General features: G+C 42.7%; 6 protein-coding genes across 6 annotated transcripts; 4 read left to right on the top strand and 2 right to left on the bottom strand.

The window, feature by feature from the left end:
- Positions 1-434: 434 nt before the first annotated feature.
- On the top strand, positions 435-1120 carry EAE98_011069 (uncharacterized protein; the record flags this gene model as incomplete). Its single annotated transcript, XM_038958691.1, has 2 exons — positions 435-651; positions 708-1120. 2 exons carry the CDS (start codon positions 435-437, stop codon positions 1118-1120), a joined length of 630 nt encoding a protein of 209 aa, XP_038804882.1.
- Positions 1121-6092: 4972 nt separating this feature from the next.
- Positions 6093-7162, top strand: EAE98_011068 (uncharacterized protein; the record flags this gene model as incomplete). The annotated part of the gene is made up of 3 exons (XM_038958690.1): positions 6093-6200; positions 6280-6570; positions 6623-7162. The coding sequence occupies 3 exons, from the start codon at positions 6093-6095 to the stop codon at positions 7160-7162; spliced, it is 939 nt and encodes a 312-aa protein (XP_038804881.1).
- Positions 7163-8905: 1743 nt separating this feature from the next.
- On the bottom strand, positions 8906-12428 carry EAE98_011067 (uncharacterized protein; the record flags this gene model as incomplete). Its single annotated transcript, XM_038958689.1, has 8 exons — positions 8906-9081; positions 9135-9255; positions 9307-10160; positions 10217-11403; positions 11453-11637; positions 11690-12144; positions 12206-12284; positions 12339-12428. 8 exons carry the CDS (start codon positions 12426-12428, stop codon positions 8906-8908), a joined length of 3147 nt encoding a protein of 1048 aa, XP_038804880.1.
- A 3414-nt stretch (positions 12429-15842) lies between these two features.
- Positions 15843-17567, top strand: EAE98_011066 (uncharacterized protein; the record flags this gene model as incomplete). Its single annotated transcript, XM_038958688.1, has 5 exons — positions 15843-15892; positions 15949-16102; positions 16210-16803; positions 17077-17140; positions 17479-17567. The coding sequence occupies 5 exons, from the start codon at positions 15843-15845 to the stop codon at positions 17565-17567; spliced, it is 951 nt and encodes a 316-aa protein (XP_038804879.1).
- Positions 17568-18273: 706 nt separating this feature from the next.
- On the bottom strand, positions 18274-19305 carry EAE98_011065 (uncharacterized protein; the record flags this gene model as incomplete). The annotated part of the gene is made up of 1 exon (XM_038958687.1): positions 18274-19305. One exon carries the CDS (start codon positions 19303-19305, stop codon positions 18274-18276), a length of 1032 nt encoding a protein of 343 aa, XP_038804878.1.
- A 1142-nt stretch (positions 19306-20447) lies between these two features.
- On the top strand, positions 20448-27313 carry EAE98_011064 (uncharacterized protein). The gene is made up of 3 exons (XM_038958686.1): positions 20448-21908; positions 21961-26512; positions 26565-27313. The coding sequence occupies exons 1-3, from the start codon at positions 21459-21461 to the stop codon at positions 26705-26707; spliced, it is 5145 nt and encodes a 1714-aa protein (XP_038804877.1). The 5' UTR covers positions 20448-21458; the 3' UTR covers positions 26708-27313.
- Positions 27314-27542: the final 229 nt, after the last annotated feature.

Here is a 27542-nt window from a genome sequence, read left to right as displayed (position 1 = left end):
TATGGGGAATGATTGACGTAGGTACTTGTGCGGAGCTTTCGAAGAGCTGTCCTGATCCTACAATTTTCTAAGCGCCACCATAACCGTTTGCATACGGCTGTGAGTTTTTTGTGAATATCGTCTGAAGTTGTGATCAGAGGATAGATTGATGTAATCGTCAAGGGAGGTGGATGTCGCGCAATTAATTGATAATCGCATGTAATGAGTGAGGACCAATAATAAAAAAAGTGCCCCGTCAGAATAGTGATGAAGCGGAATCAATCGGCAATCTTCAAGATTGCGAGTGAACGCCAAGCCAAGCCACTGATTAGACTTAAACTTCCTAACCTTATCAGCCTTGCTGTACATTTTTGGCGGCAGCCCTCTCCTTTCCCCAGATTATTGAGGAACATTAAATTACAATTGTTCCAAACATCCAATTTCAATCCTTCACCATGGATAACACATTCGATAAGACAGCCTCGGAAACTATTGATCTATTAGAAGCCCGACTACGGAGGATAGAACATGCTGTGTGTGGTCATATTGACACTACATCTGTCACAAGCTCCGATGTATCTATATCTGCGTATGAACGACTTGCAGATTTAGAACATATTCTACATGGACTTGCTTCGAAATCAAGGGTCATTCAGGATTTATTGCAGTTACGTGAGTTTATCGTAGTTTATGGGGGCGCTTCAGTAGTAGTCACTAATACCTTCTAGATGCCAAATATCCCGACCTCTTTCAATCCATTGACCCAGATATACTACCTACCACTCTCGATACGTCCAGTATTTTATCTATCGTGTTAGCATCCGCCAGCGCATATCCATCTACTGCTTCTCGATTAACCTCTATTCTTGACATGCCAATCCCATCAGCAGAATCGTCCGCTCAACTGATCGAGTTACAACCTCGAATCGCGAAGATTGAAGCTCTCCAGATGGCACAAAATGCGGAGTTATCAGCGTTGAGGCAAAGAACCGCGGCGGTAATTCAACGTTGGTATACTGTTGATATATTGCGAACAGGTGAAAGTTGGGCAGAGTTGGAAGAAAGAGTACAACATGTAGAGCAAAAAGTTCGAAGAGCCACAACGTTGAAACAATTGGATGATGGAATAGCTCAGGAGTGAGATTCACATTTCTCAAGGGTAACACGTTTTCAGAAGCTTGACATCCCAGTGGGAACATACCAAAGAAATACACGTCATAGTGAAGTTAGTGAAGTGAGATGGAAGAGAAATGTCTCTGGGTCAGAGCACCATCGACATCTCGATGTGATGATGAGTCTGTTCTAACAGCGTTTGAGTAATTGCGGAGAGATACGTACTAATATCTTGGACAAGGAGATGATACTACAGCTGAGAAATGAAAGACTACGGAGGTTGTATGATCCGCGTTTCAGAAATTGGCCACAAAGATATTAACGGTCTGAGCTATGACATACCAGCTATCACATGTATCAGTCAGATATGTCTCTAGTAATCGTTGTATTACCGTTGCCGCTTGCGAAGGGATGAACAGCCATCATCGGTGGAAATGGTTGATAAGGTAGAGGCTGCACGAGCTTAGGGGCGAAGAAACCGTGTAGTTAGGAATCAGCATTCACACGTGTAGTTGAGTACATTCTTAACGTGTTCCAATATCTAGAGAACACTTTTCCATTCAAATCTGTGACGTTAGAGTATCACGAATCGTCATCTTAGCAGTCATGATATTGTATGGCGCCAACGAGTCTGAATAAATACATGCATGATGAGGATGATGAGGCCAAGCATTATCACATAGCAAGGCAAGCACAGCACGAGCCATTGTGGTAAATGTGGGGGAGGAGGCGCTCACTGGTAGGTAGGTACGAGTAGCAGAAGATCTTTTCTTCGCCGTTCGGAGTTCTCACATCGATCTTTTTTTTATTGGTGGGTGGGTGGTAAGTACATAGTAAGTAGTAAGTAATGAGATGAGTACCTACTTATACTTCATTAATATACTATCATAGATAAACTCGCAAAGATACGAGTATTCCATACAAAATCAAGATCAAGATCTAAATACTCTGTTCTGTCTAGAATACATCAATAACAAGATAACGAAATAGCTTGAGAAATACTGGTAGGTATTTGATCGGATCGGATCGATCCATGTTTCCTAACGGTTCCTAACGGTTCCTAACGGTTCCTAACGGTTCCTAACGGTTCAAAGTACTGTACCGGTATAGCACGAGAGTACGAGAGTACCTATCGTAGGAGTCTAGTATCGGTACCTGTGGACTAGTAAGTAGATGCTCGTTTTGGTGTGGGATGTATCATGTGTGTATCGTTATCTACTTGTTGAAGAGGGAAGATGAGGGAAGATGAGGAGATGAGGAGATGAGGAAGATCTTGAAACTTCTTCTTCTTCTTCTTCTTCTTCTTCTTCTTCTTCTTCTTCTTCTTCTTCTTCTTCTTCGAGTGAGAAGGGGTCTATCGGTCGATGTCATGGTTTGGTTTGGTATGGTTTGTTGGGTGGATGGGTAGGTCTACTGGGTTGGTTGGTAGGTAGGTAGGTATTTGGTGTATTGAAAGATGTATTTATGTGTATGTATAGGTATTTATATGTGTGTATATATTTATATGTATATATACACATAGGCTATTTATTATATTATATGCTCTTGCTTGCTTGCTTGCTTGCTTGCTTATTTGCTTATAATAGAATAGATACCCAGATATAGTATTTGAGAAATGGAATAATACCTACCTACTCTGTAGTAATTAATGGCGGCTTGGTGGTGTGAGGATGAGGTATGATAGAATGGGGGATTGATTTATGGTATGGGGTGTTGGTGTTGGTGTTAAATTTGTACATATTAATATGTATGTACTAAATGGTAATTATGTATGGAAGCACAGTTCCTTTCCTTTTCTTGGGAGGTTGGAGATGGGATATGGGAGATGGGAGATGGGAGATGGGAGATGGGAGATGGGAGATGGGAGATGGGAGATGGGAGATGGGAGATGGGAGATGGGAGATGGGAGATGGGAGGTTGGAGATTAGAGGTTGAAGGTTGGACTTTATGTGGTTTGTATCTGTATCTGACAAGTACGTATGTATGTATGTATGTACGTAGAGAAGGGTAAGGAGACTAGGGAACCTATTATTAACACTGCACAGCACAGCACTGCACTGCACTGCACTGCACTGCACTGCACATCACCGCTGTCAGGAACCAGCACGAGCACACGAGCTGGAGGTCCGTGTTGTGCAGGTAGGTGTGCTGTGCGTGCTGTGGACTCCGTCGCGGTGCGGAATCTCGGAGTGCAGAGGAAGGCTGTGCTGAGGAGATGGGAGATGGTGATTTGTTTGTTGTTTTTGTGTGGGTTGATGTGGGATGATGTGGTATGATGTGAAATGATGTGAAATGATATAATATGATATGAAATAGAAGTATCTAGGTATATACAGAGTATTAGGTATCGTTCACATACACACATACAGATGAATTTATTATACTCGTAAAATACTCATAAAAGTAGAAGAAATACCAAGCAAAAGTAGAGTGGAGTGAGCATCGTACCGAGCGTACCTACATAGTCTCCATATTCCTCCTTCTCAGAACTCAAGAATTCCCCCCCTCCCCCCCCCAAAAAAATAGAATTGGCGAGAAAAAGAAGAAAGAACCTTGTGCGTGAGTGAGGGTTTGGACTTGACCCCTGAAATGTGAAACGTGTGTGGATGGATGATCCTAAAGTCTAGAATTGATTTTTTCAATTTTTGTGATGAAAAATGAAAGATTAAAAAATGGATCGGAGACCCTGGGAGGGGGGAGAAAAGTATGAATTTTATTTATTTACTAGCTACTAGGGAGGTAGCTGGTTACTTTAGTAGTTAGTAGTTAGTAGTTAGTTGTAGGTAGGTACTGAATTGTTTATTAATTTGAGGGAATATGTATGGAGGTTATAGAGGGAGAATGATTGATGAGTGATTATTGATAATGTCGATTGGATTTGAATGATCAGGTTTGTGATATTGTAGGGATTGAGATTGTGTTTGTATGTTCTATTGTCCTATTGTTCTAGAGAGGGGTTGAGGAGATGTATATATATATAAATGGAGGTATGTGTATAGATGGAGGTATGTATATGTATAAACTAAACAGATAAATATCAGGAACCAAATGAATTCCCACACCACAATATTCGGTACCTGACTAATAAAAACACATCGCAAGCTAAGGAAGCTCGGAAGCGAGCATGGGATTGAAACAACTCGGACCTGCAAATCTAGAAACGTGTAAGCCAGCCCAGGATGGAAAAGATGTTGTTGAGTCTTGACCTAGACACACTAAACTAAAGCAAAGAATTTCCCTAAAGCGTGCGTCGTGCTAGAGGGCCCCATCGTTTTTTCGTCTTGTTCAACCAATACGATGCGATGGTTTGGGGGGTCAAATCTTATGGGAATGTGATACGATGGAGGGAGGAGAGGAGGGGAGAGGATAATGATGAAATGTTGTGTTATATTGGAGATTGGATGTTGGATATTAGATAGGTATAGGAATAGGTGTGATAGATATAGGTAAATGTTTAAAACAATCGAGGAATAGGAGACCAAGTCGAGGTATCGTAGAGGTGTGCGAGATACAAGTAATGAATATCATAATGAATGCAGCATAGAGAATCAACTAGGCGACTAGCATAAATCCTAAGCCTCACTCCAATCTACCGAAGAATCGGTTCCCTTGCTTCTTGCTCGAGCCTTGCAAATAATAATAAGATGCCATTCTTCCTTGCGGAGGACTAGGAAGATGGTGGAAAAGGTTAATAATCATTTAAATCATTGATTCGTATGATCGTATCTATTTCTTATTACCAAGTGCACCGAGTACCTACACCCAGTCCTCTGGCTAGATCCAGACACTCTAGATTCTTTGCTCTGCTCTGCTCTGCTTTCCGTTGTCCGTTTTTCGTTTATTTTCATCTGGGAACTCCATCCCATTACCGTTACCATTCCCATTACCATTGCCATTGAATCAATCATCACATCCATCCAATCAATCTTATACATTTGGATTTCCGAGACCAACTCTCATTCAGCCTAAACACACTTCACCTGCACTCTTCACTCTTCACTCTGCCCTACCCCATACATACCATTCTTCTCTCTCTCTCGCCAAAGGAGCATCCGTCTCACCATTCATTCATTTATTCATTCATTCATCCATCCACTCATCCACTCATCCACTCATTCACTCTTGAGTCTTGACCCCAAATCCTACTCGGATCTGGTCGCTTTTCTGTAACCTCCCCGTTAGCCACATCCACTCATTATTTCCCTTTCTATTCATTAAGGTTCATCCATCCATCCATCCATCCATCCCCATTCATCACATCATACAGCAATCTGGGAACTTGCATATCCCGTACACTTACATACACTCATACATACACATTGTTCACTCTTCAACCCATCCCTGGTACATATAGGTACAGACATACTCATATACCTTGTTAAACCTTTTTAACCTTTTTTCCCTCCATTCTCGTGCCATTGCGCGTATCATCACACCCATCGATCCCCTTTTTCTAAACCACGCACGCAACAACCCTCCACACACACACACACATATTACCTTGGATCTTATTTTACACCACAACCACAACCACAACCACACTCTTTCAACTTTATCACTCAATACTCGTGATATTGTTTTTTATTTTCAACAAAAAATCAAGGTCGCTGCTACTGCTGGGCTGTGGTTAGCTTTCACAATTACGATACCCCAAATAACGAGCGTTGCGTTGAATTGATTCATCGGGATTTTGGCCATTTGCTTGCTTCAATCTATTGAAGTAGATTCCTTAATTCAGTCACTGCAGCTGAAACATCACTTCAACCACCCGCCAATCTATTCTACGAACCTCTTCAATATTGGATTTACTTCTTTCCTCGATTTTCTTCATCCTCGATTTACAATTCGTTCGATTGAATCGAATGCTCTTATTTGCGACGATAATACCTGAGTCGACAATAATAATTAAGTTCAACAATAACAACAACCCTCTCCCTCTCTCGATCTTGTAGATCTTACTTAGACCCAACAAAACATTAACCTCGCCTCCACCACGCACAATGAATCAATCGGATTATAAAGGTCGGAGGACAGCGGGAATGCGTGGAATGAGTATGGATAATATTCTAGGAGACCCATTCGCGCTGGCGACCATCTCGATTGCCATGGTATGTTATTTGGAAGTCGTGGATATCTACTGCGCCTCATTCTCTACATGCAATGGTTACTGACATGAACGATTGATAGCTTGCATGGTTCATTGCTTTCATTGGATCGATATTAGCGACTGCATCACACGCATCTAATGACGGATTTCCAAATTATTCATGGTTTACGATTGCATATATGCTGTGTTGCATTCTAGGTATATTTGTCGTGATAGCATCGGATACAACTCAAACCTATCATGTTGCTATCGTGGGTTTCTTGGCTACCGGTCTCGTGTTAACAAGTTCATCTGTTAATTCATTAATTTATTCTTCCAATGGAGCAAAAGAAGCAGCCGCTGCCGGACACATCCTTCTCTCTATGGTTGCGGTAAGATTGTTTGGTCTGAACGGTCTAGATCCCTTACTAATGTTGAATCTAGATTATTTGGATGTTCTACTTTGGATCAACACCTTCAGCGGTACCTCGAGCATACCTTGACTCGTTCGCACTTCATAAAGACCACAGAGTATCATCAGGAAGAGGAATGTCGACTGCTTATGGAAATGGTTATGGGGTTGGTCGACCGGATACTTCAATCTCTTCAAATGTCCCACCCCAAATGTATACATCAGCGCAATTAGGTGGTTTCGAAACATCTTCACCAGTAGCAGGATTCCCAGGAGGTGCCGCAGGAGCCGAGCGCAACTCATCACAACCAAGATTTGGAGCCAGCAATCTTGGTCCAAATGGTGGAATGGGTTCAGAACCTACACCAGGAGAAGTCATCCAACCTACAGAATACCCATATCGAGCAAAGGCCATTTACTCTTACGATGCCAATCCAGATGATGCAAACGAGATTAGTTTCGCCAAACACGAAATATTAGAAGTCTCAGACGTAAGTGGGAGATGGTGGCAAGCCAAGAAAGAAAACGGAGACACTGGAATAGCGCCTTCGAATTACCTAATCTTATTATAAGGATGAATAAGGTTCTTGGGGATGCCATGGTGAAAATACCAATATACAACAGCACACCTTCGTTGATAGGAATTGGGAATTGGGAATATATCAAAGGTGCGGGGATGGGAATAGTTTTCTCCAAAGATATATGGAATCACTGGAGTGCCATTATGGGGTTCAAAGGGTTTGGTTTGGAGTTTATGTAATAAAGTCAATGTGTTACGATTGGGAACTTTTTTCTTTCTTCACTCTTTTTTTTTTATATCTCATTTTACTTTTCATTCTTTTTCTGCCTTTCTGACTTCTAGCTCTTGCTTCTTTTTTTGTTTCCCTTGTGGGTTTTTGATTTACAATGCCCTTTTGTGTTAATCAAAAATGCTAGGTGAACTATGCAAATGCGATGGGCTTCGGAGTTGGGGAATAAGTACACTACCCGGCTAATTTGTGATTACCTACATAGCTGAGTGGATCAGAACGTGAGAGAGGGATTTGAGAGAATGGAGTTGATTAGTTGGGGGTGAATTCGGTTGATGGATGAGGGATGCTGATTGGGCTACCTGGCTGAATTTGTTCAGACCTGTCTTTTGGTTCCTGGCTACCGGCTCTTGGCTCTCATAGTGATAATTGGGAATTGAGGATATGGAGGAGTGAAATTGTATGGCGCGTGCAGATAATGATAAGGGCATTTAGATGCTAGGCTAGACTGAACAGGGCCGAGGATGAGAGGTTGAGTTGGTGAAATAGTCTGGGGGATGGGAAGATACAAGAGCATGATTTGGGAAGTGTGGGCGAGGACTTGATTATAAGATAAGATAAGTAAGGTACAAGGTAGAAATGGAATACAAATGGTCAAGAATTACAAGTGGAAACTTTGTTTGGTGAGATGTGATGTGATGTGGTTGGTGATTGGTGATGGGTGATTATCTAGGGTATATGTTGCGTATGTCTAGGGATCTTGAAGAATTAGAATGTTTCTTTGGTTGAGTTGGGATTGTGGTTGGAATTATCGTAGAGAGAAGTAGAAGTAGAGGTAGAGGTAGAGGTAGAGGTAGAGGTAGAGGTAGAGGTAGAGGTAGAGGTAGAGAGAGATATTGATATATTGACCGTGAGTCGAAAAAGGAGAGAGTGGGTTTTGAAAGGAAAGGGAGAAGGGAAGAAGGGAAGAAGAGGGATCATCTCATCTACCTAAATCTAAAATCAAAAACTACACCTCCATAAATCTATCTACAAACTACCTACCTACCTACCTACAGATAGATCACCATACAAACAACAACAAGAAACAATCCAACACTTATTTAATAGCAAATTTTTATTCTGGAATGTGGTATTGCAACGTAACGTCTAACGACCAAAGTCGTTCTTCAAGCTGTAAAGTAATCTACTATACTATACCTCCACTGCACTACCCTGTCCATTCTCAATCTCATACAAACTCGATCTGATATGCATCCAATCGATAAGATTCATCTCATCATCATCATCGTCATCATACCTAATCAGATGAATTCCCTATCCCACAGCCCCAAATCAACTTCCATTCCTCGCAATCCCGAATGATTCTTAAAATCCCAGGGTATGCAGCATCCATAATCATTTCCTACTTGCAAGGATATCATGAAATCCAAATCTGGAACTTCATTTCATATCTCTCATATCAAAAAAAACGCCAACCAAATGCAACGTGCGCTTGAGCAACCATTTAATCCACTCCAATTATTCGACATGACATCACGACGAATCTAATCCTCTTTTTCTCCTTCAAGCTCCTCCATTGACTACACCTGCCGCAAGTTGTGCCTCTATTTGAGCCGATGCAATTGCCGCAGCTGCGTTGACATCCGCTTGATGTATAACACCTTGAACTATTTCTTGCTCAGATGGGTTGAGATTTGTGGTAAGTGATTCATAAAGTTGAGGTTGTTCTTGTTGAAGTTCTGTATACAAATTAGTACATCATCTCAATCATGTTTCCAAGAAGAATACATACTCATCAAGGCGTTCTTGAATAACTGGTATGGCTCCACTTTATCAAGAGGAGTTTCAAGAAGACTCTCTTCGCCAAGCTCATCATCTGAGTCTTGATCTTCAAGGTTGCTGAATTTTGAAGCCTGAATTTTTGTAAGCACGTATAAATCAAAGTCAAAATCATTATCACTTACTTCTTCGCTCAAAAACTCGAGGTAAGCGCTACTTTCATCCTTGATGTCGTTTTCTTCATCTCCCTCATCACCTTCCTCTCCCCAGGCATTATCATCCCCGGCCCACTCGTCATCCTCATCATCATCATATCCCTCGCCATCTCCTGGGAAGTCATCTTTCAAAGCTTCCTCACGGTTCATTGTGGCCGTGGGGAGAGTTTGGAATAATCTGACAATACCCTGCAACAATCTAGGCCAGCCTTGTTGAACACTGACTGGAACCTGATCGGCATTGAGGGTGAGTAAAGAAACAATGGCGGCGATTGAAAGTTTCTTGTCGTGTACTCTGGTAAAACTATCGATGCTTGCGAACCACAAGCTGAAGAACTTATTGGTCCATTGCTTTTGCTCTAGGATGTGTAAAGTCAAAGCTGGGTTGTAATAGATTGCGTTGATAACCATTTCCATGAGATGAATTTTGTATGACTTGACCTTGACATCTGTGTTTGTAAGAGTTCTCATAGCCATGTCGACGAATTGTAAGACGTATTGATCAATGTGACCTCTTAGACTAAGCATCATGCCTTCGGCCAACTTGCATGCACAAATCTTGTCAACGCCTCCAACCTTATCATCAGCAAACATATCTGCAACCATGCCAAAGAAGGCATCCAAATATTGTGGTGATTGTACGAGATGAGCACTGCCATATTGTACAAAGTTGTCCAAAGCTGGTAGCATATCTTCGAGATAAAGTTCAGCACCAGCCTTGAAAGTCGAGTGGATGAGCTCAAATGCTTGCCACATGGTTGGAGAAATAGATTTGGCAGCAAATGTACAGCTGTCGATGATTTCGAAAACTTCATTGTAAAGATCTGCGACTATTAGTATAAGCAGGTCTCAAAGGACAAAGGAAAAAAGGGGTTCGAACCATAAAGTTTGTTCTCCAACGTGACCTTGATGACTGGCATCAGAATGGATTCCATGTGTAAAAGGACATCCGGAGTGCTCTCCAAGGTCAAAATCAAAGTGCCAATCGTTTGCAAAACTCCGAGTGCGGTAATACTCTTATCATCCAAATAGTCGCCATACTCATCATCTTCCCTCTTTTCATTTTTCTCCAATAATTCTCTAACAATTCGCAAATAAGTATCGCGCAATTGTTCGCTTAGTGCCACTGCGAAAGGAGTCAATTCTGCTGCAAATACTTCAACAAAATCCTCCATAACATTTGACAACGCATCCACATCAACCTCGTTGGCAAGCTTCAATAATTGTTGCATAATTTGCGGGATGTTTGATTGCATGCTTGTGCGAATGATGTCGTGTCTGATCAAAGGCTGCAATGCAAGTGCTGCTTCAACACGAACTGGAAGGTCTGGATCGGCCATACACTCGAGGATATTTCGGTATATGATGAGAAGATTCTGGGTATCCTTGAAATCGAGTTGTTCGAACTTCTCAACAGTGTCGCAAGCTCTGGCTCGCAAGAATCCTTGGGAGCTCTTGAAATCGGGGAAGACATATCGAACCAAGAAATACTCCACTTGTTCAGCAATTGGACTCTTCTTTCCTAGGATAACACTGGATAAAGTTCCAATCATTCTCAAAGCTCCCTCCTTTGCAATGTGGTTCTTCTGTCCCTCTCCCGCAGCCTCGTATTCGTTGACAATCGAGTTGACAAATGTAAGAATGGTGAAAGTGTGCTTTCTGCGAACTTTGGTGAGTGTGATCAAGAAGTTGGTTGCGGCATTGTCTGGTGCTGAGACCTCTTCGTAAAAGTTCAATTTGTGGTGTAAATATTCCTCTGGGTCGGTTTCGAATTTCTCAACATCGTCGGGCGATAGACACATAACAGGGAAAAGGAAATGGGTGACAAGGCTATCGAGATGTGGTTTCAAATGAGCCCACATTTGCTTTGGTCGAACACACTCATCAAGGAAAACCAAGGTATAAGAAAGACAAGGTCTGCTGAGCCATGTTGTCTTTGCGACCCATTTTTCAATCTGCTGAAGGTAACCTTTGAGAATCTCGGGTGCGAAATTGGCTGTGAAACTTTTTGCGAATGCGGCATAATCGTCTCCGTTGCCCTTCGACAAAGATGTGGGGTTGCCATAGCTAAAGAAATGTTAGTGAAATGGTATTCAGCTACATGCAAATTACTCACCGAACATAGAGTCTGTTCAAATTGAAGTATGACCATTTCTTGGCCTTCCACCAATGGTTGGCCTCTCTCTCAGCTTCATCCTCAGGTAAAGCGGTAGCTGGAACATCTTTTGCGACTGTTTGAAGGAACAAAGTGCACCATCCGACTACTACCGTATGTTCGCGCAATGAGGCAGATAAGTCGAACTATTATTGTCAGCACTTTATCAATATTCAAAAAATAAGCACAAGTACATACAAATGTTGCATGTTTGTATGCCTTGAGAACAATATGAAGCATTTCTCCCGCCTCTTCGCTCATCTCATTGACCAAACCCTGTCCGATTGTCAAAAGCCTTGGGAATGTGGCTTCCACGATTGCGTCGAAATCTGCGCGATTCTCCCCCGATTTGAAACGGAAAACCCGGCAGATTGCGAGGAGACATTGTAAACCTGCGAATATCGATGCTGCATCGTTTGTGTTCAATAATTGAACAGTCATTTCTATAAAGGAAGGCCATCTATCTGGGAAATCATAGTGTAAAATCTTTTGAAGGACTGGTACAAGTTGTTGTCGAATTTGTGGTGGGGAGGAAGCAATGAAAGGTAGGAGTCGGTCTCGAAATCTAGCCTTCTCATCGTCGGCCATCGGCTTGGGCTGGGTTTCGCTCGGTAGCCATGCTCTCGTAACGCGATTCTTAAGGTAGACAACCGCTGCAATGTAGCGTTAGTATTTGCCAACAGCGGGGTATGTATTGCGAAGGAGTTTGCATACTTGATAACCGAACTGCAGGATTTTGTTCTGCTTGTAATATATCGAGAAGAGCATCGGTGAATCCAGGATGTTCCTCTGCCTGTTAAATATTTGTTAGAGGTGGAAGGAAATAAAATTTGCTAGGAATGCTTACTGATTTCAAGTCCAGTTCAGCGCGCCGACGAGTATCAGCATCTGGATCAAGTGTCGAAGCAATACGACCTCGCAAGACGGCAACATCCATCTTTGCGTATCTATTGAAAATAACTCAATAAAATAATTTGGGGGTTTTGTCCTGGATTCGGAGAACCGCAAAAACTTGAGCACTTCAAGAATTCGAGGAAGTTTTGTCGTGTCAATATATTTTGTGGTTCCCCCAAATTCGCCTAGCTGAAAAAAGCAAGCGAATGAAAAAAAGTTCCTTGTAAGGAAGTATTAAGTGCAAGTGTGTGAGTGAATGGTTTTTGGGTCTGCCAATTGCTTGATCATTCAAGTTTGAATCTTGGAATTGGAAAGCTTCAATAGTCTCTAGGTAATTCACTTGTTGATTTTGATTCAAGGTTCCTCTCTCTCTCTTGACAAGTTTCTTCAGAAGACGCTTAACAACCTTCTTTCAACTCTTTTTTGATTTCCACAATCATATAGAAATTATTAAGTCTGAAATCTCTCTTGTATTGTTGGGGGCCAGGGGAGAGGGAGAATGTGAGTCCTAGGTAAGGCACAGAAGAAGACAGAACCAACAGTACGTGATGTCTGGGGATGCTGCAGAATCTCAAGGCAGTATTATGTTACACGGGGGAGGAAAGACACAGGGGAGGAAAGAGAGAATCCAGATATACGCAAAGCAGACTGGGATTGTGTTGGTCTCCGCACACTTTATGATCCTTATCAGAGGGCTTTGGCCTACAAAGAGGGGAAGATAAAAAAATCTTAAGACCCCTCCTTAAGCGCCTACCAGTTATTTCATCATCAATCAGTGAGGGTGGGATGTTGATCTACAAGTGAACTGTTTGGTTTGGTCTGGTTTGGTCTGGTTTGGTCTGGCATGGGAAGTCTGGAGAATATTGAACACACGATATGTGAGGTGGGAAGGTATGTAATAAGAAGAGCACCTAGTAGAGGTACCTACCTCTCTTTAGAAGACAGACAGAATCAAGATATATCTTTTCACAAGAATCAAATAGAAACTCTATCTCTTTCCAAAAAATTCATTATCATTAGCTTGTCTACGAGACAACGGTTTGCTAGAAATCTTACTAATGCACTCTCTGCCAATCCAACATTGTTTGAAGTGGATCTCCAACGAAAATTATTTATTGATCTGAATTATGCAATGAGAAGGAGGGAGCATTATCTGGGCAACTTCCCTTCAATTGTTTCTTCACTTTGATCCTTTTGTTAATATACATCTAGTTGGAAATCACATCGACATGGAATACCTACGTTCTACAAGAGCAGAAGGGGCAGCTTGGGGTGGGTATATGGATAGTCCAACAAGTATCGGGCATTCCAGAAACATCAATCACTGACTGGTCTATCAATCAATGAATGGTCTTCAGACATCGCAGTTGCCGAGATTGCCTCAAACAATTTGTTGGATCGACAGACTGATTGATTTTTTCGGCAAACCTTTATGAATGTATTCACGAAATCTGCTACCTCGTTCCCATTGAAATAGTCTGCCTCCACGGCAGTGGCTCCCAGAGAGCCAGCGGAGCGTCTCCATTGATTATTACATGGAAATTTGGAAGCATCTCAGATATTGAAATAAGTCCAGTTTCTCGATCTAGGACAGCACGTGAAATATGTCCCGAGCCACACGCACCCAAATCCCACGTGTGAATCGTTCTAATCTAATTCCAATGCCGAGATGGTCTGAGCTTCTTCTAGCCTTATCGCCTTATCACATGTACTTAAATGGCTACGCTACTACGAAGTAGAAACAGTATATTCTCAGAGAGCTTCAATTTGAGCCTTGTAATTAACAATACCTGAACCATCTGACGATCAAAAAGGAAGACTACTATATCCACGTCTATTCTATAAATATCTGTTGTGCTGATCTACTTGTCATGCCGATCTTCGAATAGTAGTTTATTACCATTTTCCGAAATTTTTATACCAGCGTTCGACAATCACACCTGATAGCAATTTCATAACTTCTTTCCCTTGTTCCTCTAAATTTCTTCAGAGATTATCTCGCACGAAACATGTTCACCACCCTCTGTGGGAAAGAGATATATCCACTATGCATGCAGTATCTTCGAAATGGTACGCACTACATCCATCCTCACTACAAGGTATTCAAGTCACAGATTTGAATGTAGCTGCGGCTTCAGTATCAAGATCAAAAATATTATAGATTCGCTTTCTATGCAATCGCCACCCAGTTGTATGCTCGGACTTCAACGAGGCAAGGAACCTGACAGATTATTCATGTAAATGTGATCTGCTTGCTTACCCTCAACGTCATTAGTGTTGATTCTGATCCTAAGGGACTCGATGCTAGTGGACTCATGTTGAAACCTATCATCACATTTTCTCCACCGACGATGTCAATAAGATAATACGTTGTTCCACAATGTTTCTAACATCTGTAGATCAGTTACTTCAATCATACACCTAACCATATCTTTACTAGGAGAATATTGAGCTGGAAAGAGCCCCATTTGCCCAAAACCCGAGATGTGTTTATGTGGAATGTCGTTTGGCTTCGAAGCGAAAGGTATCTGAAACCGGTATGAGGAATCACTCATGCAAGGACTCTGGCATACTTGTGTTAAGAACCGGCTGTCAGAAACGAACTTTGGCTGGCTGAGTATGGTACTTGTCAATAGACTTCCATATACCGCCCTTCCCTCCAGAGATAAAGAATTCACAATCCTTTTAGAAATTCGACACCCAGGTGTAAGAGGTCTTGATCTACGGATCCATATTTCAACCTAAATTCTAAATACAATCCGAAAAGTTTCGACTTATATTTGGTATCAGATAACTGCTGAACCCCATTTATGCAAATATATGTTAAGTGTAACATTTAGTCGGCGTTCATGTAATCTAACGAGGCATTTGTGGAGGAACATCTGATTCATATACACTCCCATGTGGCGTTATGGATACGAATCTGCAGCCAAGATCTTCACCACATCTCACTCCACAGATTTATGAATGGGTTTATCTTTTATCCATGCATTTTGAAACTTCAAACTGCCAATATCTCATGACATCACATGGCTCAGAAAGTTTCGAGATTTTCCTCATTAAAAAATGCTGCAAGTCAGTACCCCTTGCAGCAAGTGACACAGAGTATACATGTTGAGGTTGCCTACTTTTTATTCTTAATAAATTAGACGAGGCCCTTCTGTTCGGTCAAGTAGCCAAGACATGTTTTACCTCGTATCCCCACAAGTTGGAGTCTACCGTCTGACAATTGTAACGCTGCACGCTTTTTGCCTGAAGATTGCTTTAGGTTATGATTAACCCCGCAGTTTCTTCGTATGTGAAAAAGGGCTGAATTGTAGTATACGGGGTGCTGCGATGAGGGGTGAGGGAAGATATAAAGTTATGGAATATTCTTGTTGAAAGAAAGGTTTTAGTTTTTGGATAACTGAAACGGTGTTGGCTTGTAAGAGCTTTATTACAAAAATTAATGATTACCATGGCGAAACCAAACTCATTGAATAATTTGATCTGTTTCCTTTTCTTTTGGTAGGTTCTTCCTTAACGTTGTTCGCACTTAGTCAACTGATAGCATAACTTGCCAGTGTCCTTCATCTAGCTAAAGCTTCCAAACCATCTACGATACAAACGGTCACAGTCAACCCATGCACCCTCACTCCAACCGTTCCTACATATGCCTCTCCTTCAACACCTTGCCCAACTATCACCATCTCCACTTCTCATACCTCCTGTCCACCAGTAAGTTCATCTTCTAACCCATATACCTTTACTCACCTGGGCATTCAAAACAATTCTCCCCTCTTTCCCATAAAAGTTCTGGTTTCGCTCATACAAATCATCTCCAGACGACTCCAACATCCTGCTCCCAGAATTTCTGCATCTCAGATGCCTTTATAACAGTTCCCTGCACCTGTCCCTACTCCGTACCAACAACCACGCTCTACACCCCGTGTCCCTCGGCCTGTTCGCAAACTTGTCACATCGGACATCAAATCTACCATGAAACATCCTGTTCCAGCACAACCCCCACCCCCATAATCGACCCCCCGCCAACATCTCTCACCATTCCAACGGGTGGCTCAACCATCTGTTCCTGTCCTTACTATCCTCCCTACCCAACTTATTGCAATCCGCCCTGTCCAGTCCACACCCCCAGCTCTACCCCAAGCATCACCACTCAAACCCTCCCCACTACAACCCCCAACCTCGTCACCTGCTCCTGTCCCTACTATCCCCCCTACCCTACAAACTGCATCTTCCCCTGTCCAATCCACACCCCCACCACCGTCATCACCGTCCCGACACTCACAACCATCACCCCAAGTATCACCCCAAGTATCACCTCAACTATCACCCCAACCCCTAGCTGCGAAAGTATCACGGTTACGAAAGGAGATTCGTGTGCGTCGGTTGTTGGGGGCCCGTGTTCGAGTCCTGATGTGAGTTTTTTTTCCTTCTCTTTTTGGGGACTAGATTTGAGGGTTGGATTTGGAAATTGGGGGAATTGGGAATTGGGGTGGATTGGGGAAATGAAGTAGAGAGGAGAGAGGAGAGAAGTGGATTTTGGTTGTTGGATGGGAGAAGAAGAAGAAGAAGAAGGAGAAGAAGAAGAAGAAGAAGAAGAAGAAGAAGAAGAAGAAGAAGAAGAAGAAGAAGAAGAAGAAGAAGAAGAAGAAGAAGAAGAAGAAGAGACTAACCGTGTAATTAAATAGTGTATATATCTCTCTACCGTCACGATAAACTGTGGATGTGGTGGTTCGATTGGGACGGTGACTAGTGAGTATTCTTTTATTTTGGGGGGTTTTTCTGATTTTTGATTTTGATTTTGATTTTGATTACTCTTGTATTCTACACTTTTCTTCCGCTCTTTTGTTACTATTTTCCTGGGCTTCTTTCCTTCTTTTTTTTCACACCCCCCTTCCCTTTCTCTTCTCTTTCTCTATACTTACCCTTCTTTTATAATCCCTCTGCTCTTCTCCCTTTTCTCTCCTCTCCTATACATCTATCCACCAACCCACCCACCATACTCCCCCCCAAAACCTCCCATACTCCCCCCAAAACTCCCCCCCCCCCCCCAAAAAAGAAAAAACTAACAAAAAATTCAAAACCAATAGGTTGCAAAACAACGTGTGATAACGGGGCGTGTGGGACTGAGTGGCGGACGCTTGCATTGCCTTGTCCGACGACTCCGATGGTGTTTTGATGAGGGGGGTGTGACGCGAGAGGGAGGAGGGAGAGAGGGAGGAGGAGAGGGAGGAGGAGAGGGAGGAGGAGAGGGAGGAGGAGAGGGAGGAGGAGAGGGAGGAGGAGAGGGAGGAGGAGAAGAGGGAAGGGGAGGAAAAACAAAAAGAAAGAGCAAGAGCAAGAGCAAGAGCAAGAACAAGAGCAAGAGCAAGAGCAAGAACAAGAACAAGAACAAGAACAAGAACAAGAACAAGAACAAGAACAAGAACAAGAGCAAGAACAAGAATAAACGGAACAGAAGGGGAAGGGAGGGTGATCAGAACCATGAAATGACACGAAGAAGGAATTTTAAATTCTGATGAATCGAAATGAATCTACTCATTCTGATTTGATTATATGAATTTATTTATTCATTAATCCTATGACCTCGGGATTGATTGATTGATTGATTGATTGATCGCTAGCCTAGCTAGTAGATAAACAATATAATATAATCTATTTGAATTTCCGCTGGTAGCCTTCGCCTGCTACAATATATATAACCTTATTCGTTTATCTGGATTCTGCTTTTTAGACTCCTTTTTCTATTTTCTACTAGTGCTTTATGATCATATCTGTGTGTCATATCATATTCGTGGATTTCATTATTTCCAAATTTCGCCTGGATACCTAATCATAGCATATGCGCTTAACGACGCAATAATGTAGATATAGATATAATGTCATCACTCCTCTTCCTCTTCCGAACTAACTTCCTTCCCATTCGCAATAGCTTCCTCTCTAATTCTCTTCGCCCTCTCTCTCTTCTTATCCAATATCTTCTTCAACCCCTTTGCCACATTAAAAACACCACTAGTTCCCGCCCCACAAGCCGCACAACTCGGATCTTTCCTATATCTCTTCAACGCACAGCTCTCACAGAAATAATGTCCACACTTTGTAACAATCGGATCCTTATATTTCTCCCTACACAATATGCACGCAAAGGGTATATTCTCCAAAAACGCATCATCTTCCTCCTCTTCCTCATCTCCTTTGCGATCCGCACTTGCGATTTTCGTTCCTCCTAAAGTTTTCTTCCCTTTCGTCACATTCTCCCATTCTTTATCGAGTTGCCAGCCTGCTTTATAGTCTTCTCGCGCGTGGAGATATTTGCAATTATCTCCGAACCCGCAAAATCCAGTTGTTTTGTAATCTTTACATACGTCTGGCGCAAAATCTGTGACGGTTATAGTGCGGATATTGGTTGGTGCTTTGACTGGTCCTACGACGCGATTCGGGGCGTCAGGATTCTTTTGTATGAATTTTGTGCTGTTTGCTAAGCCCTTGTATGTTCCATCTGGGATATCTCCGGTGGAGGGTTTCGAGCGCGAGGTGCCTAGAAGATTCTTGGCAGAAAGAGCATCTGTCGCATTTTCATCATACCAATTACTAGCTCTAGTTGCATCGTCAGAGGCGCGGATAACAGTGCTGTGAGATGCGGTATATTTTGTTGCGGAGAGATCGGAGGGAGTGGATGAGGTATTATTTGTAGATGATGCGGTGATGGCGCCGGTGTTCTTCTTCCTTCGTTTTATTCGTCGGTCACTTTCATCTTCTGATGAAGAATATCCTGATGTATCATCGTCGCTGTCTGCAGGTGGTGGCGTTGCAGCTCTTTTGCGGAAATTGGATTTCCCTTTTGCTGATCTCTTTTTGAATATAGCTACTGGTTGTGGAGGATTTGGAGGAGCTGCAGAAGGTTCGGCGTTATCCATTGTTTGTTTTCTAAAATGTGTTGAGCTTTGATGAAGTTAATTGATGGTTCGATGATGAAGTTAGTTGATGAGGTCAATGGATGAAGTCAATTGATGGACCAGTTGATGATGTCCGTTATTTTTGAGTGATGAGTGATGAGTGTGAGTTTGTCTGTTTGTCTGTTTATCTATCTACGAAAGGCTGAGAAATTAAGAAAAGTCCAAGCTGGAGCTTATCAAGCTAAGATATTAGGTAATCAGCCTTATCCGTGTGTAGCCTCAGGCATGATTTGTAAGACCTCGGGAAGCTTTGGAATCTTCTACTTGACTTGGGAGTTCCTGGTGTTCCCGCTAATAAGAGCCAAGGATCGATTTGATAGATCAATGATAGATGTTCTTCAAGTCCGATCCTAGACGATAGACGATGGATCCTGGATGCCATCGAATGGTAACTTGCCTTGCAAGAGTGTCGGCCCGTCGCTAGATTGATTTTGTGAGATTAAGCCATTCTCCTCGAGTTGATACAAGGGAGTAGCTTGCAATAAGGTATAACTTTCTTTTTCATCCCAAGTATTTGCGTGCCATCCTTCGTAACATCACTCCGAACAACATGGAATCTTATTAGAATATTATGCAAACTTTGATGCAAGTCTTTCCGATAGTTGACACTTCCCCCTCTCTACCTAGTTCAGGTACACTTTGTTTGGTCGATGAGTCTTCTTCGTTGCTATTTTGATTTTGGATACGCGTTGTTTATCTTCACGCCAATCAATATACTTGGATTGCTTTGTTGTTCCTGACATTGTGGTGTTGTCCATGTGCTTATGAACAGCATAAGTGGAAACATACACGTAAAGAAGAGTGGCTGCTGCGATAGGAAGTTCATTATTCCACTGGATATATGAGGCTGTTGACAACAATCGATTGGCAATATCTGGGTATGTGATTGGTTGAGATGGGTAGAATGGGTGGATGAAGTGGTGAAGTGGTGAAGTGGTTATGAATGGATGATGAATGGATGATGAATGAATGAATGAATGAATACCAATACTTACCGACTATCTATGATACTATCTACTACCTACCCACCTCCCTCCCTATGGTAGCTTGAATCATCCCTCGTAAATAAATACAAAAGAAAAGAAAGAAAATAAACAAATGCATAAACATAAAACAACGCTAGAAATATCTGGGAACCTCCTACCTGGGTCATCTTCTAACTAAATTCACGCAAGACTTATTTATTAGACTTCTCTCTACTCTTGGATCCTTGACCGTCATGAGTTTGGACTCTGGATTGAAGTGAAGCGAGAAGAACTTGTGAACTTGACTTGAACCTCTCTCATCCCTCCCCCCCTCGAACCACCAACATTCAACCGGGAGAGAGAGAGAGAGAGAGACAGAGAGACAGAGAGAAACAGAGAAAGAGAGAGCCTCCAAGTTATATTCTCCCCTCTCTCTGTTGTGATCTTTCGTGTTCATACAACACAGTCCACTCATTCTTTTCCTACTTAATTAATTGTTCCCCTTCTTTTCCACTTCCTCCTCTTCATCCAGTCCCAAGATACCTTTATTTAAACTTCTTCCATACTGATCGCTTTGACTATTTTTCTTCAACTGCTATCCGTACCATTGAATCCAAGCTACCAATAAAAGATTTAAAGTTACTGGATTCGCTGCATTTGCTGGATTTACTGCACATTTACCACTTTAGTCGCGTCAAGATAAGCAAAGAAAAGAAACCCCCCGATATTCTGTACCCAGGCGGTTCATATCCGTACGGCACCGATCATATATCAACACGCGAACCTCTTGCCCCTGGCTTCCCCAAGATTGCTCAAGTTCCCCGATCAACAAATCGAAGATCGGACTAAACTGGTTCAACATACAACATACAACATACAATCTACTCCTGCTACTTCTACTTCTACTTCTACTCCTACTTATACAACTCCAAAACACCCTACCTGTCGTACAACCCCATTTATTCTCGTCGGACACATTATTCTTGGTACCGCATTTGTTTCCTCCGATCTACGAATACGAATTAGTCCGGTGCTTTTCGAGGGGCCCCAAGTCCTACCTGGGCGCAGAGGGTTTCTCAATCTACAAGACTTGTCTTTAATTCAGATTTATTCTCTCCCTTCTCACGCATTAAAATTGCGGTCACCATAATGTCGACGTCTTTGGCAATGGATCACCCGTCAATACTGTCCGACGCTGGAGATAGTAGCAGTAGCAATGATCCATTCTTGTCTCCTCCTTCGGTCTTGAGCGGCCACCGTTTTTCTCATTTCGATAAACAACTATTTGCGCTTGGCCCTTCAACATCTCCTGAACAGGCCAAACGGGCACTAGAAGCACATCTTGCAGAGACGGAACGAAGAATCCAGGAGGCTTCAAACCTCGGTACAACCCTTTTACAACAGAGAAAAGATTTGGGAGAGCGCTTGAAGGAAGTCGAGAAACAGCAGAGCGAAGGAGATATTACACCAGAGTTGCGACAGAAATTGGTTGATATTGAGAGAGAATATAATGAAGTTGGAAGGGAGACAGCTAGAGCTTTCTTACCAAAGTCAAGAGTACCCAGCAGCGAGATGGGATCATCACCTTTTACTGATAAGGTATAGATAGATTCATGGTTACATCAAATTTACCATTACTAACACAATGTAGCGTTCCGCAAGCCCTTCCAAATTCGAAAGTCATACAACTGCTACTGCGTCTCCTTCCAAATTCAGTGTTCCCAGTCGAAAGCAGCGAAATCAACCTGCAAATAGGGTACACGATATCGAATTCGCGACAGAAATTAGTACCTCACTATTAGCACAAGTGCGGCATCTACAATCACTTCTAGCAGAGAAGGAAGAATCTCTCAAGACTGTTGCTCTCGAAAAGTCTAGGTTGGAAATCGAAGCTGAAGGTTTTACTCAACGTTTGAGGAGTCTTGATGAGAGCGAAAATAGATACAAGGATGAGAATTGGAACCTAGAAACGCAAATCCATGAACATTTGGCTACGCAGAAAGAGGCATCAGAACGCGAAAAGAGGTTAACACAGAGTTTAAGTCTCTTACAAGCCGAAAAGAGCGCAACGCAAAAGGAATTGGACGAGATCAAGTTAAATCATGCGAAACTCCAAGATCAACACACATCCACAGTAAAGCATCTCGATGTGGAACTGGGAACTGCTAAGCGAAGCTTGACGATCTTCGAAACCGAAAAGGGGGCTCTTCAGAAGAAGGTGGAAGAATTGATGGGCCAAAATTCAGAGCTCGCGCGAGCAGTAGCACATCATCGAGGACGAGTGGAAGAAGGCGAGGCGTCTAATGGCAGTGGCGAGGAAGAACCTCAGACAACAACTGATAATAATACCCCCGAACATTCTCCGCCTCCATCGCCGATCAAAATGACTCCTAGACATAGCATGCTAGAATCCGAAACTTTGAAGAGCTCTCTTCATCACGCCCATAGAATGATTCAAAACCTCAAGGGTAACATTCACAGAGAGAAAACCGAAAAGCTGGAACTAAAGCGTATGCTGCAAGAGGCTAGAGACGAAATTGAGGTTTCGCGCCGAGGCGAACCACAGGTGGACTCCCCTGGACCGAGAAGAGCTCGAAAGAATGCCCCCATTCAAGCCAAGAAGCCATTCAAGGTGGGCCAACTTGGTGGTATTAGGAATAGTAGAAGTGAAGTCTTGATTGAAGAGGATCAAGAAGATCACTTTGAGGACATTGACTGGGAGGATGATCATGAACAACCAAGTCCAAGTCGTGGTTCTCGCTTTATGGGCGCTAGTTCTGGAGCCGCTATTGCAGCTTCTATGGCAGCTGGCATTGCTAAGTCTTCTCATAACCTTTTCGGAAGCTCTACCGAACAAAGTGATGCTTTTGAAACGGCAAATGAACGTTCTACAGAGACAGAAGACTTCCAGACTGGCGTAGAAGATATGACTGGCGCGGATGACACAGACACAGAAACAGAGAAGGGTGGTACTATTCGAGCGAAGGCTTCACGTCAATCCATTGCTTTGTCGAAGGCTGGTAACCGTGATTCTTTCCAAAGCACTGCTTCAACGTCTGAGGATGAGTACATGTACGAAGATGCAAAGACACCTGGTATCCACCCACAACGACTAAGACTTAAAGTCAGCCGTAATGGAAATCGACGTTCACGTGTTGCTAGCGATGATGCTAAAGCAGAAAGTCCAATTGAGTTTGTCGATAGCAATCACGGTACTCCTAAACCGGCTGGACAAAGCTTGTTTGCAGAATTGGGCGAATTAGGAAGTGATGATGAATCTGTCGCTTCTGGTCCTCCTAGTCGCTATGCATCAAGGGGTAATACTCCACAATCATCGAGGCCAAGCACCGCTAGGAATGTTTCTGCTGCGATTAATATACCACCAGTACCAAGAATACCAATGATCGATTCTGCTATGATGACCGATCCTTGGGAGCCAGAGCCGCATACACAAACGACAAGTGTGCCGATATTGTCAGGCCTTACCGGTGCCGCACTTGGGGCTGCTGGTGGTGTTGCGGCCGCATTAGGTTTCAATAAAGAACATGATCGAGCCATATCACCTGAACCTGAATCTAAATCTCAAGTTCTTCAACCTACAATCGATGCTTCAAATGATGAGCCCCTGACAAAGGAAGGTCAGCCAATAGTTTCACATCCACAAATCGAGCCACAGGCATCTGAAATTTCCCCAGAAGTTGAGGCGACTAAGTCTAACCCAACGGAAGAAGCTTATCTTGTTTCTTCAAAATATCCGGATAGACCACCAATGTCTGATGCTGCTCATCAATGGCACGATGAACAAATGAAGCAGCAAGCAAATGGATTACTAAAGGTTCAACCACAACATGATGTAACACGGCCAGTGTCTACAACATACAGCGATATGAGTTCACAATACGACAATGAACTCATTGACGAAAAATTAGACAAATTCCCATCGCCTCCAATATCGAGTACTAATCCATTGACGATATCTATAATTCAATCTGAACACATTGAAGCTGAACCAATTCCAGAAATTGAACCAATAGAAGCTGCTCCACTGACATTATCCACGATTCATTCAGAGCAGATCAACGCCGAGCCGATTCCGATTGAGCCATTGACGATGTCCACTATTCAATCTGAACACTTCGAGCCAATTGTTATCGAGGACGTTCGCTCAGAACCATCTACTTTACCTGATGTTCTGCCTGATGTTCTCCCATCTACTCCAAAACGCTCACAAAGACCCGATTACTTTTCAATGTCTCCAGGTTTGGGCTTCTCTACCATCCAATCGGTTGATACAGAACCTATTGCACCACCTACTCCAAAAAGTCCAAAGAGAGATGGTGTTCTGCTCTCTACATTGTCAGCTTCGGAAAGTAAATCTGTTGTTGAAGATAAATCAGAAGCCATATCTCCTATTGTAGAGAGTAAATCTATAGATCAAATCAAATCAGAGGAGCCCAGGTCAAGAGATGAGCCACATACGCCAAAGACTGGCTTCATGAGTTCCGTTTTTGGTGGTTGGAACAAAAAGCAGTCTAGTGCGCCAATTATTGCTGAGGATGAAACTCGTCAATCGCCAAGTCAATCACCAGTGGCAGAAACACCAGAATCTCAACGACCATTCAAACCAGTATCGGGCAATGCCACCGAACGATCTATCAAGAAGCCTCGTGTTGAGATGACAGACGAAAGTTCCCAAACTGCTTTGACCGCAGAACAAATCGACCAAATGCTCAACAAGAGTAAGAGACAGGATACCATCCTCGCGGAGGACGAACCGAAGTCTAATGTTCACTCTTCGCTACACGCTATTAGCATCCCTGGAGCCCTCAAAACCCACAAGTCACAAGAGAGTATTGGCAACGTTGGTCGTTCAAAAGCAAAGAGTCCTGACACGGAATCTTCTGTAGATTTTATGGCTGCGAGAAGACCTACAAGTTCCGGAAGTGGTAGGAATGCATCAATCACAAGCATTCACCCACCTCTACCTTCAGATCATAAGCAAGTCATTGCTGCTGCTGCTCAACGTACAGGTTCTGCAAATGGATCAGGTGACCACAGACCTCTCACTACACTCCCTGAAGACCAACAACAACAAGAACAACCGAAACGTACCGGATCCTCAACTAGCGCAGGTACAGGTGCTATGGGACCTCCTCCAATACCATCTAGTCAGAAGAATCGACCCAAGACCCCAAGTTCTCAAGCTCATGGATCTATGAAGATAATATCAACTTCAAAATATAGAAACACATCTACTGAGCGCGAAGTACACTCTCCAACTGGCACAGGAAGATCAAGACACTCATCGGTGTCTTCATTCGCTTCTGAAGTGGATACTCGCTTCAATCTACGTGCTGGAGTTCCAATGCCACAAGGCGTAGAGCCAAGTACCGATCCAAGGATGATTAACGCTATTACTCAAACTATGATAGGTGAATATCTTTGGAAATATACTCGCAAAGCTGGTCGTGGTGGAATGTCAGAAAATCGTCATCGACGTTATTTCTGGGTTCATCCATATACAAGAACATTGTATTGGAGTGATAGAGATCCTTCAACTGCTGGTCGTTCGGAGCTCAAGGCAAAGAGTGTAGCCATCGAAGCTGTTCGAGTTGTAACTGATGATAATCCCATGCCACCTGGATTGCATCGTAAGAGCTTGGTTATCTTAACACCTGGTCGAACTGTTCAATTCACTGCCAGCACAGGACAACGTCATGAAACTTGGTTCAACGCACTCTCATACTTGCTTCTGCGCACAGGAGAAGATGCTGTGACTGATACTGTTGAAGTCTCGGGAGCACTGACAAGCGAAGATGTTGATGAGTTCAATCCTGGATATGGTCATGCACACCTAGGTAGTAGACGAGGAGCTCCATCCCTTTCATCATACAACAGTAGAACTACTCGTAATGACTCGCCAATAAGCAAGGATAGAAGATATTCTACTATGCATCCTCGATTAACATCAAGACCTTCAAGACCAACTTTGGCTTCAAACACTTTCTCTCGACTTAGCAATTACCTATTGCCTGGTGATGGAAACAAATCTTTCTCTGGTCGAAGAAGCCGAAGTGTTAATGGAGCCCAAAGTATCTACGAAGCTAGTGAGGTTCACGATAGCGCTGAGGATTTAAGAGAACAAATCGAAAGAGAGGATCGGGAATCTGACAGATTAGAGAACGTACGAGCATGTTGCGATGGTAAGTGTTACTTGTAATGTTGTATTTAAAGATTTATCTAACTTGGTAATAGGCAAACACGATGTTGGTCATCTTCATCATGAAACTCCAAAAGGTCGCCGAACTATGAGTGCGGCATCAGGCTCCTATGGACAGACACATCGTGCTCCGAGCCGAACGAGCCAAAGGCCAACCGAACCAACTCAACAGACATAATTTTTTAATCATCGATCAATTTTCTAGATGCAATCACAATCTTAAATAACTTTTACGAACTCATGCCTCTTCTTGAATTTTACTTTCGCCTAACTCGACAAAACAAACAAGATCCGTTTTCCCTTCATTTTCGGCAAAGAATGTCTAACGGCTGCCAGGACAACTTCCAACCCTATCTCATTTGTCATACTTTTCTTCATTCGTCTACCCATTCATCCTTTCATCAATTTTCATGATCCTTTCCGTCTCCGTCGTCACCACTGTTTATCGTTCTTTGGGGTTTAAGTTAATGATATCTTTTCAGGCGAAGGAGTTATTTTTTGGCCATTATTTTTCGATGGACTTTAGGGGGCTTATTAGTGCACTATGGTAGCGGGTGGGCAGACGGTGCTATGCGAAATTGTTTCTTGTATTGTGGGATGCATTTTATCATTTTATCCCCCCCAAAATGCATAGGGGAGGTGAAGCGTGGGTAGATGGATGGGAAGGAATGGACGGATGAGGGAAATCTTTTTTAACTACATTTTCTTGTGTTGTGATAGGGTCACCTTTTACTAAATGTATTTGAGATGAATTAAATACAATAAACTGAATTTTGAGATTGAAAATGAAAATGACGAGAACATGTTTTACGTGATCTAATAAGTGACTGCAGGTGGGCATTGATTCGAGGAAGTTGACTGATGTGATACCCTTCGCAGTCGGGTGGACATTATTAACTTCAGCGATCGGCATTTCTTTTCTTCAATAATGCTTGTACTCCTCGCACCACCAATAGATAAAAGAATCTACTGGATACAAGAGATATCGGGCATGCATCTAATTCGATTGAATT

This window comes from Botrytis deweyae (genome assembly GCF_014898535.1).
Source record: "Botrytis deweyae strain B1 chromosome Unknown BDEW_044, whole genome shotgun sequence".
Taxonomy (NCBI): Eukaryota; Fungi; Ascomycota; class Leotiomycetes; order Helotiales; family Sclerotiniaceae; genus Botrytis; species Botrytis deweyae.
Note: the sequence above shows the minus strand (reverse complement) of the source record. Positions and strands in the feature narration are given on the sequence as shown.

What these genes read in the sequence shown, in the direction of transcription:
- EAE98_011064 (XM_038958686.1), top strand. Translation starts at nt 21,459, where the DNA reads ATGTCGACGTCTTTGGCAATGGATCACCCGTCAATACTGTCCGACGCT. An exon ending in CATCACCTTTTACTGATAAG is followed by an intron (nt 21,909 to 21,960) that starts GTATAGATAGAT and finishes AACACAATGTAG; the next exon opens with CGTTCCGCAAGCCCTTCCAA. An exon ending in CGTACGAGCATGTTGCGATG is followed by an intron (nt 26,513 to 26,564) that starts GTAAGTGTTACT and finishes ACTTGGTAATAG; the next exon opens with GCAAACACGATGTTGGTCAT.